Source organism: Chelon labrosus, assembly GCF_963514085.1.
Source record: "Chelon labrosus genome assembly, chromosome: 1".
Classification (NCBI taxonomy): domain Eukaryota; kingdom Metazoa; phylum Chordata; class Actinopteri; order Mugiliformes; family Mugilidae; genus Chelon; species Chelon labrosus.
Genome location: NC_140337.1, coordinates 24,330,413 through 24,350,187, shown reverse-complemented (window position 1 = coordinate 24,350,187; position 19,775 = coordinate 24,330,413). Strand labels below are relative to the sequence as shown.

Here is a 19,775-nt window from a genome sequence, read left to right as displayed (position 1 = left end):
ACGCTTCTCTACAAGTTGATTTAATAATTTATAATATATTTACCCCAAACGGCCTTCTTTTATTTAACGTGCATTGTCATCATTTTTATTTTATCATTTATATGCTTTTATGCATATTACTTTTTGTTTGGAAAATGTTAAAAAATATAAAATTACAAAAAAATAAATAAAATCAAAGGCTTTTAATGTGAAAAATCTCTGCAGGAAGTGATGATGAGACACACAATATAAAATAAAGTTATATTTATAACGTGGGATTTAATTTTAACCGTAGAACGACATAAAGCATCAAACACTGATCCAAGTTCACCCCAAGTTTTAAATAAAGGCCATAAATTATTAATAATGTGTGAATGAATGTGTGTCAGCGGAGCGACATCTGATCTGGAGCAGCCCCCGTCTCGAGTCCACTGACACAAAATTTATGTCCGATTAGAGAATTTATGTGCATATAGTAGACCGTGGCAGAGGATCTGAACGACCAGAGGAGCGGTGAAGTGGCGGCGGAGAGGCTTCTGGAGCAGCTACGTGCGTCGTGCTGATCTAATTCTGCTGTCGAGCTCGGATACATTTCAGTTTTAAAAGTGGAAGTGTTATAACCGCTTGGCCGACAGAGACTCTTCTCTGATGGCTGCTCGCTATAATCCGATAGGCCTGTTGAGTTCAGTACAGTTTAATTCATTTACGCTGCAGGACACACCTCGCAAGAGTTTACATTAATGAAACCAATGCCTTTATGTCGTTCTGTTGCAATGTTTTAGGGAGGGACAACTTAAGAAAACAAAGGGTGGTGACAGTATTGTTGTGAAAGTCCCAAAAGCTTGTAAGATAATAACTAACTGTCATTCAGCCATTAAATCATAACTACTGGGATTAATTTAATAAGTGTGTGGCGAGTGAAGGCTATACGGTGACCTTGGTAACTGTACCAATCAGAGCTATAAAAAGGCTGCTGCACCCGGGAGATGTGGAACCAACCGAGAGGGAGGAGTAATCCACTACAAGCAAAGTAAAACCATCTAAACTCAGGATGACGACGGACAGACTTTACGCTTTGAGCATCGCGTCGACTAGTCGCCGATCACGTGACGATAACAACATGGACGCCTCGTAGACGACAGGTGAGGAGTCCAATGGGTCGTTGCAGCCAACTAGCAGCGGTTCATCAAGTGTGTGGAAATACTTCACTAAAGATGAACAACTAAAGTACTACTGCAATGCATCTGAAAAGGCTAACGCTAATGCTAGCAGAGGAACGGTCCAAATCTTCTCGAAAAAAGTCAGTTAACTTCACGGAGAAGCCTTCAGATAAATACCCCACTATCCCATCTAACAACACGCTGTGGAGTGCTATTAAAAGCTATTGATGGTGCTGATTTGCTGCATGTTCTTATACAGGCTATACATATTTGCAGCTCACAGTATGTAGCACATGAGCTGTCTGTTCTCAGCAAATATATCCAGGTCAAGAATATAGATTTCATTACTTTCTACTGTGTTTTTATTAGTGACGTCATTCGACTTTCACCACATAACAGACAAACTGGTGCAACCCCCCCCCCCACAGTGGACAAACGGCGTCCGAGGCAGGCGCCGCTCACCTTTAGGGAGTCCACGAGGTCCTCGACCAGGAAGAGGCGGCTCATCTGCTTCAGGGCTCGGTTGATGTAGGTCAGACTGGCATCCACGTGCTTGCGGAAAGTCTCTGGAGGGATGCTGACATCCTTATCTATCAGCGATCTGCAGAGAGATGGAGGAGGAGGAGGAGGAGGAGGAGGAGGAGGAGGAGGAAGGTGAGCACAAAGTGAAGCTACAGAACATCTGCATATCCGCCCTGTGGTTAAAAAAAGATCTGGGAGAGTCCTCGACAAATATTCTTTACACCATTTCAGTTCATATTCAGAGTTCTTGTTGATTAATCTCTTCTACTTATTAGTATTTTGTAGAAAACTGTCAAAACTGAACATTTCTACAAGAGAACATTTAAATTAAAAGCCTTTCAGTGGCTTAAAAGGGAAAATAATTAACTGATTCCTGTCTTTAATTGAGATATTGATTCAGAAACTAATGCATTTCACTGACAAAAGCTTTAAAAAGACATCTGGATATAATTGGTAAGTTAAAATCCTACTTGGATTCGATTTGATTCTGATTCACAAAGTTTAGTATTTCAGTTTAGTTGTGAAAGATATTTTCACTAAGCTAATGCTGTCACTGGTTTCTCTGAAATTTTACCTGTAGTTACTTTTTTACAACGTCAGAGTTGTAGTGTCACGTTTTGGGCTAATTTTGCTGAATTTTAAGAATCGATATTGGATCATTCAACACAAGACATTTCTGGATCTGCTATATTTGGCCTCTCACATATTTAGAGATTCAAAAAGGTTATAGACCCTTTGTGGAAACACACAGTCTGAGGACGTTGCCCTGGGCTCTGAAATAAACTAATTATAATAATAAAACAGCAGTGGGTGAATAAAGAGACCGTTTTTTTTTTGCTGCTCCTTTGGTGCCGACAACAAGTCAGGAGACTATTTATATAAACCACTACATCATCTTTTGTTTTTTCGTTTTGGTTTCGGGGCTAGGTTGCCGGTTGTTACGGCTGTGAAGAGAAGAAGAGAAGCTGTGCTCTGAACTCTCTGTGAAGCCTCCCCCGAGGCCCTGGCTCCACCATAAAAGACAGTTCTATAAATAAAAGCAGACGAGGCAGAGGTTGCATCATGTGGTGCGCCCTGCCTGACCTCTAACATTATGAAATGTAGAGGCCTTAAACACTAGGTGTAGTTTAATAGCTTATATGAGTCGGTGACGGTGGAAGACAGCAACTCCCGCGACCTGATAGCGGCCTTTTCATATTCAGTGTCGGCCGATCCAAGTCCTGATCTGATCTTAGATAAACTAAAAGTCCTCCTCTGGAGATTCATAAAGGCTTTTCTTATCTTTCTTATCCTCCTAGATAACGTGTGCACCGTGCGACTGGTTCAAATCCAATAAATATTCCTGTTAATGTAGTGTAGAGAGGGTAGCTGGTACCTTGTGTTCTCTACTCCAGAAATATTCTGGTCATCCAACGCTGCCATAAACTCCCTAACCCTCTCTGGAAGATTTTTCTCCTTGACGCTGTCTCCAGGAAACGTTTCTCTTCTTTTAAACGCAGCGTTCAATGTTTCACGATCAACTACTACCACCTCACCAAACATCCACAATGAATAATTCACTAATTTTTTCATTTCATTGTTTATTCACGTTTTTGTTTTCTCTTCTTCTTGTTTTTTTTGGCAGCTTTGACGTTGACCAACCACCACTAACTTGTCAGAGTAAAGTCCTTCCACACAGCAGACAGTTTAGTGACAGGATTTTGGTTCCTCCTCTTCTTTGACGCTAGCCAACTATTGGTTTTGACGCTACAGGGACGTGGTTTTGGTTTACGCCAGACTTAAAATAAATATCGACAAAAGATCAGGCTTGGCCGAAGCCCGATACCGATCCATTTCGATTGTTTTAAAAAAGCCTGGATCGGCCCAGATGGCGTTAAGGACGTTTGTAATGGACGTGTATGTCGCCATCTTGTCATCGTCTGATCTAACGGTGGAGATGAGGACGTTTAACTAGATTTTTTTGAGAGAGACAGTTTTAAAATAATATGAAATGATTAAAACTCAATGGAAACCCATCACTTTGAAGCGATATCACAGTCCGATATTTAGATCCGCGTATATCCATATAGTGGGAGTGAATGGGGCACCGAAACGCATCCTCTAAATAACGCATTATCTGCCGTGAAACTCGTTCATTTCACCAATATTTTGTTATCATATGCTAGCGCTATTCCTAGTTGAGTCCAGGGTTACCTGTTATCATCATCTGGGGTCTGTAGATTGACCTACAGTGTACGTGGCGCTCAAGAGATGACATCATCCAGGTCAGAGGTTAGTAGGTCAATCTACAGACCCCGGATGATGATAACAGGTAACTCTGGACTCAACGGGAAATAGCACTAGTGTATCATAACAAAATATTGGTGAAATGAATGAGTTTCGCGGCAGATAATGTGTTATTTAGAGGCTGCGTTTCGGTGCCCCATTCACTCCCATTATACGGATATACGCAGATCTAAATATTTCCTAAAGGACGACAAATTACACAAAGTTATATGGGTGACTAAACGATCGTATTTTATGCCAGAAATAAGGTCCAGGTTGTAAAAAAACAGTAGTTCCACTTTAAGTTAATGTACACAGATTGAAAAGCTGTTGGAGGCTGCATTTCGGTGCCCCATTCACTCCCATTATATGGATATACGCAGATCTAAATATCTCCCAAAGGACTACAAATAAAGTTATATGGGTGAGTAAACGATCGTATTTTATGGCAGAAATAAGGTCCAGGTTGTGAACAACGGTAGTTCCACTTTAAGTTAATGTACATAGATTGAAAAGCTGTTGGTGAGGACGAGTTTAAACATTTTAGCGCCAGAACAGTTCTGCTTTTATGCCAGTTTCTGGGTATTTTATATTCTACATGTACAGATTTTTCCTTCCTTCTTCAGTGACAGACATCTTGTCAGATGATTGTCTTGCTGTGCAGAATGACTGCATCGTGTCAACGCTGTTATCACGGGCAGCGTTACAGTTAACAGCATGGTTTTTGCGAGCGGTTCTGTGATTCCCACCTCTATTCTGGAGCTCTGCGGGCCTTGTAACGGCATGTGCAAATCACTGAAAAGGGTGTCCGGTTGCGTGTGTCGAAGCCCAGCTTACATTGCAAGTATTTCTGTTAACCTCAGCTGCTATTGGCCCGAGACGCGAGTCACAAGGTCGGGCTTAGAACGTGTTAACATTTGGAAAGTGTTGAGTTCTAAGTGACTTTTAATTGAGATTTTAATTAAGTTCTTAACTGTATTTTTTGTGTGTGTTTTATTGTTTATCTGGTGGTACTAGGAGGGCGTCATTCAATACTACCAACCTGATTATAGTAAGATAAGAAAAGCCTTTATGAATCTCCAGGGGACGCAATTTTGTTTATTTAAGATCGGACCAGGACTCAGATCGACCGATACTCAATATTAAAAGATGGGTATCGGATCTGGGGGACAGCTTTAGCTAAGCCAGCTCAATCTAAACCCGCCTAGTGAGCATCTACAGCAAATCAGGAGCCACTCTGTAAGCAGATCGGGTCTCACTTGAAGGGGTGTCCCTCGCTGGACTTCTGCACGGCCTGGATGACGGACTTGTAGATGCGGAAGGTGATGGTGACGCAGAGCAAGGCCAGCAGCAGGTAGGAGACGACGCTGATGACGCTGAAGGCCGCCAGCGACAGCAGCATCAGCAGGGACAGGCCGAACACCACGCCCGACTTCTTGGGGTCTCGCCAGTGGATCAGATCCTTAACTGTGGGGAGAGAGGGGGGCGGAGGTTAGACCGACGGTGGTTTGCTTACACCGACCCACAATGAAATGTCAACACGAGGCTGTGGTTTGTCCTGAAGCTCGGCAACGCAAACAGTTGTCATTCCTGCTTGACCTTTTACATTTATAAGAGATGGAGTTCAGCTTTTACCAGTCAAATATGATAAAAAAGAAGCTAATTATTGGATTTTGGGGGTCCAACCGTATAGCACAGGGGCGTCAAACTCCACGTTTGCCTTTGTTTTGGTGCAAACTACTACAAGTACATAATGGAAATGTTTACATTTAATGATCTGTCCTTTGACAGAAACATTTTGTCAACAACTTGAAATTGCTTAAGGAAAAATAAGTGCAATTTCTGCACATTGCTGCCTTCTACAGTTTAGTCCTAAGTCTCAGTGTTGTGTTACGTTCACGGCTTTTACTAAAAGAGTGCAACCCCCTGGTGGACAAATTAGGAACAGCGGCTACCTTTAATGTCTTCTCGCATCTGACACCCCAGGTACAGCACGTAAAAGATAAATTACACTAAACATGGAGCAAGGTTTGAAGCGAGAGTGGTTCTTTATGCAGCAGAAGTTGTGTTCAAAAGAATGTCGGACAGGACAAGGGGCCGTAGAAATCCTGCTTCTCCAAATCCGGCCCAGTAAAACATGGACATGCGCCACGAGCCTCCTTTTTTAGCATATGCAGCCCAGAATAAACGAGGAAGGAACCTTGCAGTAGGTGCCAGATTCATGTTTGTATGCATGTCCTGTGAGAAGTCGCGCATGCAGAAGTGACAGCCTCTCTATACAAGGCAGAGTTACGTAATGCTGGAACGGGCTGGCGCTCTCAGACTACCACTCCCTCTATGTGTGGGGGAAAGAAAAGAGAGGGTGTTTGAAAAAGACTTGTGTAAGTGGCGGTGGTGGTGGAGAAACCACGTGGGCCGACGCCTCAGGGGACTGGTCAGGCCTCGGCGCTCTCCAGCAACTTTAAACGGGAACACGAGTTATACGGGACCTGGACACGCTAACGTACAGCACTCCATGTACATGCTTCATGAAAGAAACATTAAAGAGCAGATACAACAAACAGGACTACTCTGAGTTAAACCGCAATTAAAAGCCTTGACTTTGGAGAAGGAGTTTAACATTATTATAGGGTGTAAAAATCTGGTGTAAGCACCCTAAGCCTGCGCTGTAAGCTTCTTAAATATAGCATTTGATGTAGGCCGTTAAGCCCCTACGCTGTTTACCATGTATTGCTAAACGTGACTAAGTTGGATGTCAGTGATTAGATGATGTTTCCCCATAAATACTACATGCTACACACCCTGACTACTTAACCATAAGTGCATCTTTAATGATTTATACGTGGTAGAATGAGCTCAGACATATGTATTTGCTTATTTTGACTGTAAACAAGGTCAGAAAACGTCCTGTGACTTAGAACCTTTCTCCATTTTTATCAGAATACCTGGAGCTTTTAATATCTGGCAGTTATTCAGATTTTACCGCAGGTTAAAGGCGAGTAATAACCCTCAGGGAGAGGCGCAGGAGAAATTACCGTAACGGCGCCACATCGGCTGTGAAGTGCAACGTCTCGGCTTTCAGAAAGCGTGCGTCGCGTTCGGTCTTTAGAGGGTTAAACGCTTGTGACACTGTCCTGAGTCAGCCAGCGTCCCGACAAAGACGTTGAGAATCAATAAAGACGGAAAGTTGGCAGCTTGAAATGTTGACTTTAGCAGCGACTGACAAAAAAAAAAGAGTTAATTGTTAACTTTACTGTAATAGTTGACGACACATTTATCCAGTCATGATTAATAATGATTCATCCTCAGTCGGTACCGGCACTACTGGTAATACTACAGAGTACTTTAGCCGCATTACTCCTCATACTACAGAGTACTTTAGCTGCATTACTCCTCATGCTACAGAGTACTTTAGCCGCATTACTCCTCATACTACAGAGTACTTTAGCCGCATTACTCCTCATACTACAGAGCACTTTAGCTGCATTACTCCTCATGCTACAGAGTACTTTAGCCGCATTACTCCTCATACTACAGAGCACTTTAGCTGCATTACTCCTCATGCTACAGAGTACTTTAGCTGCATTACTCCTCATACTGCAGAGTACTTTAGCCGCATTACTCCTCATACTACAGAGTACTTTAGCTGCATTACTCCTCATGCTACAGAGTACTTTAGCTGCATTACTCCTCATACTACAGAGTACTTTAGTTGCATTACTGCTCATGCTACAGAGTACTTTAGCTGCATTACTCCTCATACTACAGAGTCCTTTAGCTGCATTACTCCTCATACTACAGAGTCCTTTAGTTGCATTACTGCTCATGCTACAGAGTACTTTAGCTGCATTACTCCTCATACTACAGAGTCCTTTAGCTGCATTACTCCTCATACTACAGAGTCCTTTAGCTGCATTACTCCTCATGCTACAGAGTCCTTTAGCTGCATTACTCCTCACACTATAGAGTCCTTTAGCTGCATTGCTCCTCATACTACAGAGTCCTTTAGCTGCATTACTCCCCATACTACAGAGTACTTTAGCTGCATTACTCCTCATACTACAGAGTACTTTAGCTGCATTACTCCTCATGCTACAGAGTCCTTTAGCTGCATTACTCCTTATGCTACAGAGTATTTTAGCTGCATTACTGCTCATAGTACAGAGTACTTTAGCTGCATTACTGCTCATACTACAGAGTACCTACAGAGTACTTTAGCTGCATTACTGCTCATGCTACAGAGTACTTTAGCTGCATTACTCCTCATACTGCAGAGTCCTTTAGCTGCATTACTCCTCATGCTACAGAGTCCTTTAGCTGCATTACTGCTCACACTAGAGTCGTTTAGCTGCATTACTCCTCATACTACAGAGTACTTTAGCTGCATTACTGCTCACGCTACAGAGTCCTTTAGCTGCATTACTCCTCATACTACAGAGTATTTTAGCTGCATTACTCCTCATGCTACAGAGTATTTTAGCTGCATTACTCCTCATGCTACAGAGTACTTTAGCTGCATTACTCCTCATGCTACAGAGTACTTTAGCTGCATTGCTGCTCATACTATAGAGTACTTTAGCTGCATTACTCCCCATACTACAGAGTACTTTAGCTGCATTACTCCTCATACTACAGAGTACTTTAGCTGCATTACTCCTCATGCTACAGAGTCCTTTAGCTGCATTACTCCTTATGCTACAGAGTATTTTAGCTGCATTACTGCTCATAGTACAGAGTACTTTAGCTGCATTACTGCTCATACTACAGAGTACCTACAGAGTACTTTAGCTGCATTACTGCTCATGCTACAGAGTACTTTAGCTGCATTACTCCTCATACTGCAGAGTCCTTTAGCTGCATTACTCCTCATGCTACAGAGTCCTTTAGCTGCATTACTCCCCATACTACAGAGTACTTTAGCTGCATTACTCCTCATACTACAGAGTACTTTAGCTGCATTACTCCTCATGCTACAGAGTCCTTTAGCTGCATTACTCCTTATGCTACAGAGTATTTTAGCTGCATTACTGCTCATAGTACAGAGTACTTTAGCTGCATTACTGCTCATACTACAGAGTACCTACAGAGTACTTTAGCTGCATTACTGCTCATGCTACAGAGTACTTTAGCTGCATTACTCCTCATACTGCAGAGTCCTTTAGCTGCATTACTCCTCATGCTACAGAGTCCTTTAGCTGCATTACTGCTCACACTAGAGTCCTTTAGCTGCATTACTCCTCATACTACAGAGTACTTTAGCTGCATTACTGCTCACGCTACAGAGTCCTTTAGCTGCATTACTCCTCATACTACAGAGTATTTTAGCTGCATTACTCCTCATGCTACAGAGTATTTTAGCTGCATTACTCCTCATGCTACAGAGTACTTTAGCTGCATTACTCCTCATGCTACAGAGTACTTTAGCTGCATTGCTGCTCATACTATAGAGTACTTTAGCTGCATTACTGCTCATACTACAGAGTACTTTAGCTGCATTACTCCTCACACTATAGAGTCCTTTAGCTGCATTGCTCCTCATACTACAGGTCACTCTTTGTACTGCTGAGTTTGTTCATTTGGTTTTATGCAGTACTCTCCATGTTCTACTGCTGCAATAACCAAACGAGTATTTTTAATCACCATACCCACATTTATACGTAGCTAGTCTAATGCTGTATATGTAAATACTGTGGCGAGCCAGTCCAACAAACTTTAGTTGAATACACTTGCTGTATACTTGAACGACAGTAAAGTATACTACGATGCAGAATCAATGTATAGTTAAAAGTGAACGTGCACCGTTACTGATATCTACAGCTAGCTGTAAAAACAAAAGCTGCCTGTAAACCCATAAACCCGTTTCAGATAAAAACTCTTCTGCAGCCGTCAGGCAACAAACAAAGCAGGTTCTCTTGCACATGCAATGTTTTCCATCTGACGACAAACAATGAGCGGGGTTTCCACACCCACCACCGCAGGGGTGTGTGTGTGTGTGTGTGTGCGTCCTCCCTCCCAGCATGCTTTGCTGCCAGCACCCACAGGGGAGGCAGTTCATTATCCCTCTCTCTCTCTCTCTCTCTCTCTCCCTTCTCGTCTCTGTGTCTCTCGCCCCTGTTCTTCTCAGCTGAGGTCCCAGTGGCTGCAGAGGCGCAGTGGCCTGCTTTCACTGTGTGCTGCTCTTAAAGCTGCACAGCCACAGGTTTGACAGAGAAAAGGACTCACGGTGGCAAATAGTTTACGCATCTTTATGTTGTAATAATAATAACAACATCAGGCTCCAGCCAGGACACGCCTTCTTCCTGTTGTGTTTATATTGGTGGTTGGCTAGCGCGCCGCAAAACAATAAAACGTAGAAGAAGTAAAACTTGATCGTGACATCCCTGGAATGCTCATCACTCCGAGACTGCATCGATGCTAACCGAGCAGACCTTTTGCGACAACGGGCTTTCTATTCATTCCTCCTCTTAGAAGAGCATTCATCACTTTTAGCCTATACATACATAGAAGGATGTGACATTATGAATTTGAATGTTTGAAAAGCAACCGGGAGTTCAGGCTTCTCCGTTTTAGTTTCAGAACAACTTGTGACGATCAGGAGTAACAATAACCCTACAGCACCAGGTCAATCAATCACTCCTTATTGACTTAAAAAAAGCAACTCTGACAAGCGAGTTCAGCTCAAGAATTAAAACAAAGCTTATAAACGCTATAGGATAGAGCAAGCTGAGAGCAAGGTTGGGATACAGTTGGTACAATACCTATTTTTTTCTGCTTGTGCACCAAACAAACTACAGATACAAGTATCCCTAGTAGTATATTACAGCCAGACAACAGAGCAACGTAGGGACTGTTTCAGCCTACTGCCGTGTAGGTGTTTCAGATAGATTGCTGCAAAGGATTTGCTGCTGAAGAAAAACATGACTCTTTGAACAAAAAAAAAAAAACTGGTAATGCAACGTAGCAAAACTCAGTCAGCATGAGAACAGGCAAACCCACTAAAACAAACTCACCAAGCCAAAACCCGGCAGCCTGCATAATGACCTAGTGAGTTGTGGAGCAGCACTGCAGAGAAAGCACTAAAATAGCACCAGCTCACGGCTGCAGGGGGAGAATTCAAAAACATCGGTTCCTGTGTCGGAGCGTGGCAAAAAAACTTGTTAATATCAGCGTTGCAAATAGCAACCTGAATATTTACCATCACAGGCAACAATGAGTGTATTATCTTTAAAATGAAGCTGAACTGTCTGACTCTTTCTTCCTACCTATATATGGACACTTTCCGCTTGGTTTCTAATTGCACCAGCTGGAGGTTCTGGGGTGAGTAAGCTCAAGGTCAAAGTATGCTACCCATGCAGACATACTACTAAATGTGTTAGGGTTACTGTCTGCATACCGGCCCTTTCTGTATGCATCTGTAGCGGAGACCATGCGTGGGGAGGCGTGATCCGCAACGCTTAGCTGCTGCAACTCCTGACACACGATACGGTTAGAGCACTCTGTTCACGTTCCAGTCAACTTTTAATAAAGAGTTAACACGCAGCAGCGACTATCGGGAGTCACCAACGGAAAACGCAGGAGGAAGAGGAGCGAACTGGACAGGTGAGGACTGAAAAGACCGACGGTAAACTACACCGCCCAGGATGACATCTTGTTGAAACCATTGAACAAATTACCACACCAAAAATAATTTGCAGAGAGAGGGGTGGCCTCTGGATGTGAGGGTTGCTGTGGAAAGTTACATCAAGGTAGAAACCCGACGCTGGGGGATTGACTGTACTCCGCGTGACTGCTAATATTCTTGCAAGCCAACACTTGGCCGCCATATTTAAAGCCCCGACCCCGCTCTGTCAAGAGGAACGCTGCCGAGCTATAAAGAACAGAGGGCAGGAGAGGGTCATGGTCTCAGATGGTGGGGGGGGGGGGGGGGGATCACTAGACCATATGCAACCTCAGTGACCACGTCGCACACACCATGGCTTGGCTGCTATAATAATATCTGTGACAGGCTTCAGTACACCAAATAGACATGTCAAATAAACACTTAAGAGTTTTCAAGAGAAAGACTTTAGTGTACTGCAGGTCTGACTATGCATATCATGCACACAGAAACTTGACACGGTGGTCTCCAACACCTAACTAGGAGCAGGCAGACTCAAGGTATTATAATCATCGCTGTGAAATGCCCGAAGCCTGGAGGTAGCTTCCCTGCTGTCCTATGAGAGGCGTGTCTTTGCAAGGGGAGCCAACTCTGGTATTCCTCAGTGCATCAGGTATTTAGACATTCTGCCACGAGAACACCTGCTCCAATTACCTAACTGCTTTTGACATTTGAGGCTGCACATGTGTTAGCATGCCGTAATAATTTGCCCTTGACGCTTTGGGCCGTGTCGGGGCACGCTAGCCGTTGAAATATGCTCACAATCAGCTGAATCTAGAAAAAGACCAAAGCTAAAGTTCAGGGAAAGACACAGCTCTTCGAGTGTCTGGGGGCGGCAGTGTGATGCAGCGAGTAAGAGGCTATATGCAAATTAATTTAAAAAAAAACGAACATTTGGTGTCTATTAAGTCCTTTATGGTCTTGTTGAATTCTCTGCTGACAGGTTAAAACTGGGGCCATCAATGGATTTACTTATTTAATCACACTTTTATTTATCCGTCCTAAATGTACCTTAAACTGATTTTGAATACTTTTAACATTAATATACAATTATGCTAGCTTTACGCAAATGTTTCTTACTATTATTGCGGCAGTCCAAAATGATAACAAATTCAAATTCTACAGATTTTTGGCCGTTTTGACATTACGGGACCAGGGGTCGCGTTAACCGAATATTTACCGTCATTGACCGTTTTTTTTAAAAAATGTGACGGAAAAATCTGAAGGCCATCCGTCATTTTGACAGATTGCAATTCACACTCCTGACCACTTGGTGGCGAGTGACCTTATTAATTGGCTCTTGTCTCTCATCGCAGTTTGCGTTCCAAATATCGCAGAACTTTTGTCGGTGCACAATTTCCTGGTACACCGATTATACTGATGCACAAGTCAGGACTCGGCTAACCATAGTCTATGCAGCTACGGCTACCAAAATGGAATTTGCATACCACTGAAGCACTTCAACCCTACGGTACCGTCTAAAAGCTGTTTACGCTAGCAGTCCCGTTCCAAGTACGGACAAGACGTGTCGGCAGCTGAAACTTTTTTTTTGTTTGTTTTTTTGTTTCCATTTAAAGTCAATACTGTTCTGAAAAAAAGTACTTAAAGTTAATGAAACTTTAATGAAAATTAAATGCTATTGAATATGTCTTTATTATCATTTTAAAAAATTAAAGTGACGGGTAAAAATAGATTATGACGAGATTTTTATGACCCCGTCAGTCAAAATGACAGACAACGAGAAAGTCTAGCGCAACCTCTGTACAGGACGTTTTACTGCCCTTCACAGAGTGAAATTACTTACGACCACACTTCAGATTCTACTTGCTTTCCACAGCCTTATGTTGCTGATTTGATCAGTTCCTGACTGCACAAATTCGAGGCAGATCGAGGACATAATAACAGAGCGTGCAGAGTTAATGACGTGGCGTTTCGCATTAACGCATCAGCGCTTGCGAAAAACTGTTACAAGGTGCAAGAGTGAAAAGGAGTCCAGCTGATGGGACTGCATGGGGTAAGCAGGCCTACTGCCCAGATGGAAGAGGGGTTACCTGATAAGTGGGTTAGTATTGCTGTCAAGACATGCTCAGCAAGATGATAGGCTTCAGCCACCCATTCGTCAATGGCTTCTACCTCTTTGGAATAAGTGCTGTCGAATGCACGGTCGCTTTGGGAAATTGGAGGACTAGAAACTGAGGTAAAGGAGGACTGCTGTAGAGATGTAGTGTCGGGTTTAGCTTGGTCTGATCCCTTTGACTGAAGGTTCACCGTCTCCACCTCCTCCTCTTCTTCTTGACTGCTGCCGAGCTCTTTGAGAGCGCTGATAGTGAGCTGTTCTTGTTCAAGATCCATGACCATGGTTGGAGGGGACTGGGAAGGAGGCGCATTAGTTTTGCAGAGCTCATTGTTTGGGGGAACGTCTTGGTGCGCATTGTCAAGTTCTTCATCCTGCCTTGATTTCAGGCACTCTCGCATGAACTCCACAAAACTATCCAAAGGTTCAGAAACTGAACCGTCATTCTCAGTTACTTCTGAGTTGCTTGTTGTGTCGGACGCCTGGTGACCTGCTTTACTGTCCAACTGGATGTTTGAAACAGGTTCGTGCAATGGAAGGGTGTCGCCCTTTGTCAAGTCATCCGTGAAAATATCAGTGGTGATTTTCTTGTTGAAATCTTGCTCGTTGTTGCTGCCTAGCGTCTCACTTTGGAAACAGGAATAAGGATCTTGGGGATATTCCCTTTTAGATGGCTCACTGACTGGCTTGGGCAAGGTTTCATCATCCTTCAGTGAAGCCAGATCACGCAGACTTTGATTGTCCTGTGGAAGATCATTCTGAGCGGTGCTTGGATTCAGTGATTCAATGAGGATTTGAGAAGGATCAGAAAGAAACCGTTCCTTAGCATTATTTAGCCCTTTATCAACAATGTCATCCAAGGGAGAGACTGAATCATAGTCATAATCAAATGATTGTCTGTCATAGATATCATCCTGCATGAAGCTGGATTTAGACAGAGGAACTGTATCCATATAGGCCTCTTTCGCAACCGTATTGGACTTTTCATCCACTTTGGATTGGGTGTCACGAGCCGATTCCTTAGATGCAAGATCAGTCGAGCAAGGTTTGACCAGGATATCCTGTGGTTCATCTGCCCACTCATCCTCATTGTCTGGGAAATCCACTTCTTCATTTTTGCCTATGAAAGGGTAAGGTTCATCGTTTACTTTATTTTCAGTAGCCTGCATCGTGTCAGATTCTGCTTTTACCGATTCAGACTCTGTTAAGACAGGTGCGTTAGGAAGGGGCTGAGACTTGGATTCTGATTCTTGATGGATTGTTTCAAGAACAGATTCGATCGGTTTGTGCTTGGGGGAGTATTCGGTGTCAGAGTCCACAGGCGAGGACGGAGGAGAGTAGCCTTCTATGAATTCAGTTTCTAACGGGCGCATTCTGGGAGGTTCGGTTTCACGGTCTTCTGGCTCTGCTTGGGAGGTTTTCGTAGCGTCTCCTGCTGGGCCTCTTATGACCTCGTAATCATCATCTTCCTCGCCCTCAGGCTCCATTTCCATCTCCTCTTCACTGTAATTTGGCTCGTCTGTCTCAATAACGTTGATTGTCGGAACCTGCATTAGCTTCCTCTCAGACCTTGGTGGAGGGGTGTCCTTTTCTGCAGCGGGAACATCGGGAGCCGCATAGGGGGAGGTTATGGTGGCATCATTTGAAACTGGTGCTTCAAAAGATGTAGCGTGGGCAGATGCGGGGGCACCAACACCGTCTTCTATGACAGTATCGTCCGAGTCCCCTGAGCTGTCTGCTTCACTTGCCTCTGGGGGCTCAGGATCTCCAGTCCAAGTGGGCTTCTTCTCATCTGAAACATTGGGTTTATTATCAGTGTTAGCTGGAGGGGAATGAGGAGGAGACGGTGAGCCGAAACCTGCAGGAGGAGCAGGTGAAGATGCAACCACTGAATCGGGATTTGGCTGAACCTGGACCCCGGATTTGTCCTGCTGATCCCACACGTAGGCTGTTGGCAAGAAGCTCAAGTCAAACTCCTCCTCAACACTCGGTTGCTTCTGGGCATCACTGAACTCGTCTTTCAGCTTTGGAGCTTCTGTAGGAGAATCCATGAAAGCATCGGGCACACCGGCAAAGGCCGCAGGGGCTTCGTGCACAACCACATCCGTCTCTTTCTCCTTTGACGCGACAACGTTGGTGCTTTTAATTAAACCTACTGTGTCAAAGTCCGGCACAGGAGGTAAATGAGCCTTCATCCACTCCGCCGTTTCTTCAAACTCGCTTACATGTCTCAAATCTCCAAGTACTTCAAAAGGGGACTCTGGTGACTCCTGATCAATAGACCCTCCCTTTTTCTGGACAGTTGATGGAGTTCTCTCAGTGAGACATTTTGGGGTCTCGATGGGAGATTTGGGAGTCTCAGTGGGAGATTTTGGGGTCTCAGTGGGAGATTTTGGAGTCTCAGTGGGAGATTTTGGGGTCTCAGTGGGAGATTTTGGAGTGTCCGTTGGACATTTTGAGGTCTCAGTGGGAGATTTCTCATGGTGGCGGTCCCTGAAGTGAGAGAAACCTCCGTCACTTCTAAAATCAGGCTCCTTCTTTTTTGCAGCCAGAGCCTCCAGTGCCTTTATGCGCTCAGAAACTGGAGAGGTCTTTATTGGCGAATCCGGCTGTCCATCTGGTGACCCCGCTTCACTCCCAAAATTACCAGGGGAGAATGAACCGGGCTGAGAAGGAAAGCGAAGGGATGTTGCTACACCTTCGCAGGGCTTGTCAGAGCCCAGGACCACTCTTTTGTCTGCGTCACGGTGCAGGAAGAACAACAGCGAAGAGGAAAAAAGAAGGGAATGTCAAAAAGAAACACACACTAAACTACCATGCACTTCTAGTATAATTCAGCGAGGCCTTATCGTAGCAGCCCAAGCATTCATGCATTGCATCATGGAAATGTTGGCAGAGTCATATAATGGATGGGGTCTTCAGTTTTTGCATGCTGCTCTTAACTACTTCACATCAAGTACCACTTAGTGTGGCAACTTAAATAAATAAAAGTGATCAAATGAGCAGCTGAATAAAGAAAATAAAAAAAGCTAACTGATGCTTCTTATGGTGATTATGTACATTAGCTGCAGTTTGTATAGCAGGTGTATATGTCCTGTTATACACCGCTTCTTTTTGATAGTGACTTGTTTGTGAATAAAAATATATTTTCTCTAGTAAACCTGAAAGTGTGTTTCATGATGGTAACTATATACACAAAGCTACCGCCAAGTCAACACAAACATTCAATGGTATCCTCTTAACTTTTAGTCCGCCCTCAAAATCTTTGACAGAATAATACAACTGCTACTTGTATAAAGTATAATATTTATCTAGGTAAATGACGTTTCCACTGTATTTACTATTGTACAAATATTAACCAGAACAAAATGACAAGATATGGAGGGGATCTCAAAAACAAACGTGAAGTGTCCTCAGGATATAAACTGTCTGTGCTTACTCTGCAAGTCCTTGTTTGTTTTTTTTTGTTTCACAAATATCTAAATTAAGTTTTTAAAAATGTTGTAACGTCACAATGACTTTTTGCCCAAGAAATCTATTCACTAAATCCTTGAACCCAGGTGAATGTGTTCCAAACGTCAAGAACATTTTTGAGATATTGTGTTCACGAGTTGAGTTATGGATTCAAATGTGTTTAAATGTTCAGTTTCTTCTCGAGTCCAAGTGAATGTTTGTGCCAAATCTGAAAAGGTTTGTCATCACATACTTGTTTGGAACCTGTTAGGTATAGTCAGATTAACTTTTAGCCCTTGATTCTAAACTTTCACGTGACGATATATAAAATAGACATAAAAAATAAGCAAGAGATCTAAGATTCTGATCGGGACACCCCTAGTATATACAAAAACAAAAAGGCAAAGAAGCCTTTTGCCTTAACTGACTGAATTAACAGTAAAGTAGACCTTCACACCAACAACCATTCCAGTTAAACGAAAGATTGTCTTCTCTCTTAAAGCAGTAATTACCAGGAAACCTTGACAAGTTCACGACAGGCCTATAAACTTATTAGGCAAGATCTGCCTATTCCCTAAAAAAACAATTCAACAATGTTGAATTGTTTGTTGCCAACAGCTACATAATTTGCATTTTGCTAACTGCCTCTCATAACATCGCGCCAATTATGCAATAAATCCAACACAAAATGACCACAAGTATGCCAAGAGTTAGATAATACTGCTGCCCTTGTGCAGTTTAATCAGGTCATTTGAGAAACATTCCAACGTCCTCGGCCACACAGCTGAGGAGACTTTTTACAGTCGCTGTGAAGGCAGGGCGTCACCTTCCCTGACAACGTAGCCCTGAGCAATTCTGGAGGCAACAACCTCCAAAGACGTGCTAAGCAACTGCTCCGACAATCACATGTTCTCCTCAAGCACCAATGATCTCCAAGTCATTTTCAAACCCCCAATTTCAAGCTTTAACTTCAGAGAACCAGGAGCTTTTATCTGGAAGTAAAAACCTAGTACCTCCATGAAATAATCACCATTTATTCAACATGCACTTTTAAAAAAATGGATTTTGATATCGATTCATTTTATCTAGTCCAGATTGTTCCAACTTCAAATGAACCTTAAATCGTTAGTTGTGTTGTCAGTGTGATGCCATAACCCCACCCCTCCCTGTGCACAGATACAGACTTTTCCACTGATGCCCGACTGACTGGTCCACTTTGTCTTGGACAGGACCGCCACCTCCCCTGTGCCACAATACAATGCCTTGTTCAAACTAGGCCACATGAATGGACTTTCCATCTAGCCCCAGCGTTGTAGTCCCTTTGGCTCTGAGCTTGTAAACAAATTCCATAACAACTAATGCTGTGTGAATAGATAGAAAAGATCTGTTGATGTTCGACAGCGCCGGGGCTACTTTATTAGACCGTACACTACTTCCATTAGGACTATAATATATTCCCATGTGGCGTTATGAACAGGACTCAAGATTAAGGTGTCAACAACTTTTCACATTAACAGGAGAGTGGTCATCAGCCTAATTAGGCCTCACTGGGCTTCAATGCCTGATTTATGTAATCTACAGTAAGTAGGAGTTGAGTGGAGCTTCATGGTTACGTGTATGGCCTGGGTAAAATAAATAAACTATCAGAAACTTAATAGTACTCAAAGTTCATTCAACTGCACCATTTATTAGTCATGTGATTTTGGTTCCTCTTCTTCTACTTGGATTTTTGGCAGCTTTGCCACTTGTCAAGCACCATTAAAACAGAAGAGGAATTTCTACACTACAGGGACGTGGTTTCGGTTTATTACGAACCTAAAATAAATAAATAACTACAAAAGATCAGGGTTGGCTGAAGCCCGATAACGATCTGATCCCAATCATCTAAAAAAAACAATCGGCCCAACACTAATCGGGACACCCCTACCAATTTTACCAAGGCACTCTCAAGCCAAGCGATTTTGAGCTCTACCCCAGTCGTATCCCTTTTAACAAACATCACTTTCACAGTATTCACATACAAGTACAAAAATCCAACTTTGCTAAAAATCTCAGATTCTTAGCAAAAAAAAAAAAAAAAAAAAAAAAAAGAAAAACTGCTGACAAATAAAACCTATCTTAAATGCTTAAGCAATGACGTGAGACATGCACAAAGCTTGATAATAAGCAGATATTTGGGTAGGGGGTGAGCGAGCAGCTATAGGCAATGGCATGCCCAGGCCGCTGGGTGGTTGATGATATCTCCAGTGCCACTCATCCTCCGGGTACCCAGTTGTTATTAGGGCTCGAGAGGAGGGGTTCGGATACTAGGGCAGCAGGAAGGTACAATCATTCCCCCGGGACGCCAGCGTGATCCGTTTTTAGGTTTCAGCTCTTGTGCTCACAATGTGAACTTGAACTCCTCTGCTTTCTTAAAATAAGGCAGCAATCTTGGGATTATATTGAACCTACACTGAGTGATGCTGACCTAAATAATGCTCATTAGCAGACGTTAAAGACTGAACTGGACCAGACTTGCTTGGAGCTCCAGAGGTAAAGGTTTAATATTGTGTTGGTTCAGCCACCGACTCCTAGTGAATCGTGTTTGATCACGTCAGTTTTGCTGGTGAAGGTTTTGCAGATGCACTTCCTGCTGCCCGAACAATAAAACGACAAAACCTGTCAA

General features: G+C 43.2%; 2 protein-coding genes across 3 annotated transcripts in view; both read right to left on the bottom strand.

The window, feature by feature from the left end:
- The window catches only part of LOC311490910 (reticulon-3-like), a 36,006-nt gene that overhangs the window by 9,204 nt on the left and 7,027 nt on the right, over positions 1-19,775 (bottom strand). For both annotated transcript variants that reach the window (XM_084548673.1, XM_084548674.1), the window contains 2 exons: positions 5,186-5,393; positions 1,602-1,740 (listed from right to left, as the gene is read on the bottom strand). In XM_084548673.1, coding sequence (XP_084404799.1) covers positions 1,602-1,740; positions 5,186-5,393 — 347 coding nt within the window. The remainder of the gene's footprint in view (positions 1-1,601; positions 1,741-5,185; positions 5,394-19,775) is intronic.
- Positions 13,549-18,408, bottom strand: LOC311486009 (uncharacterized protein; the record flags this gene model as incomplete). Its single annotated transcript, XM_084541754.1, has 2 exons — positions 13,549-16,394; positions 18,318-18,408. 2 exons carry the CDS (start codon positions 18,406-18,408, stop codon positions 13,549-13,551), a joined length of 2,937 nt encoding a protein of 978 aa, XP_084397880.1.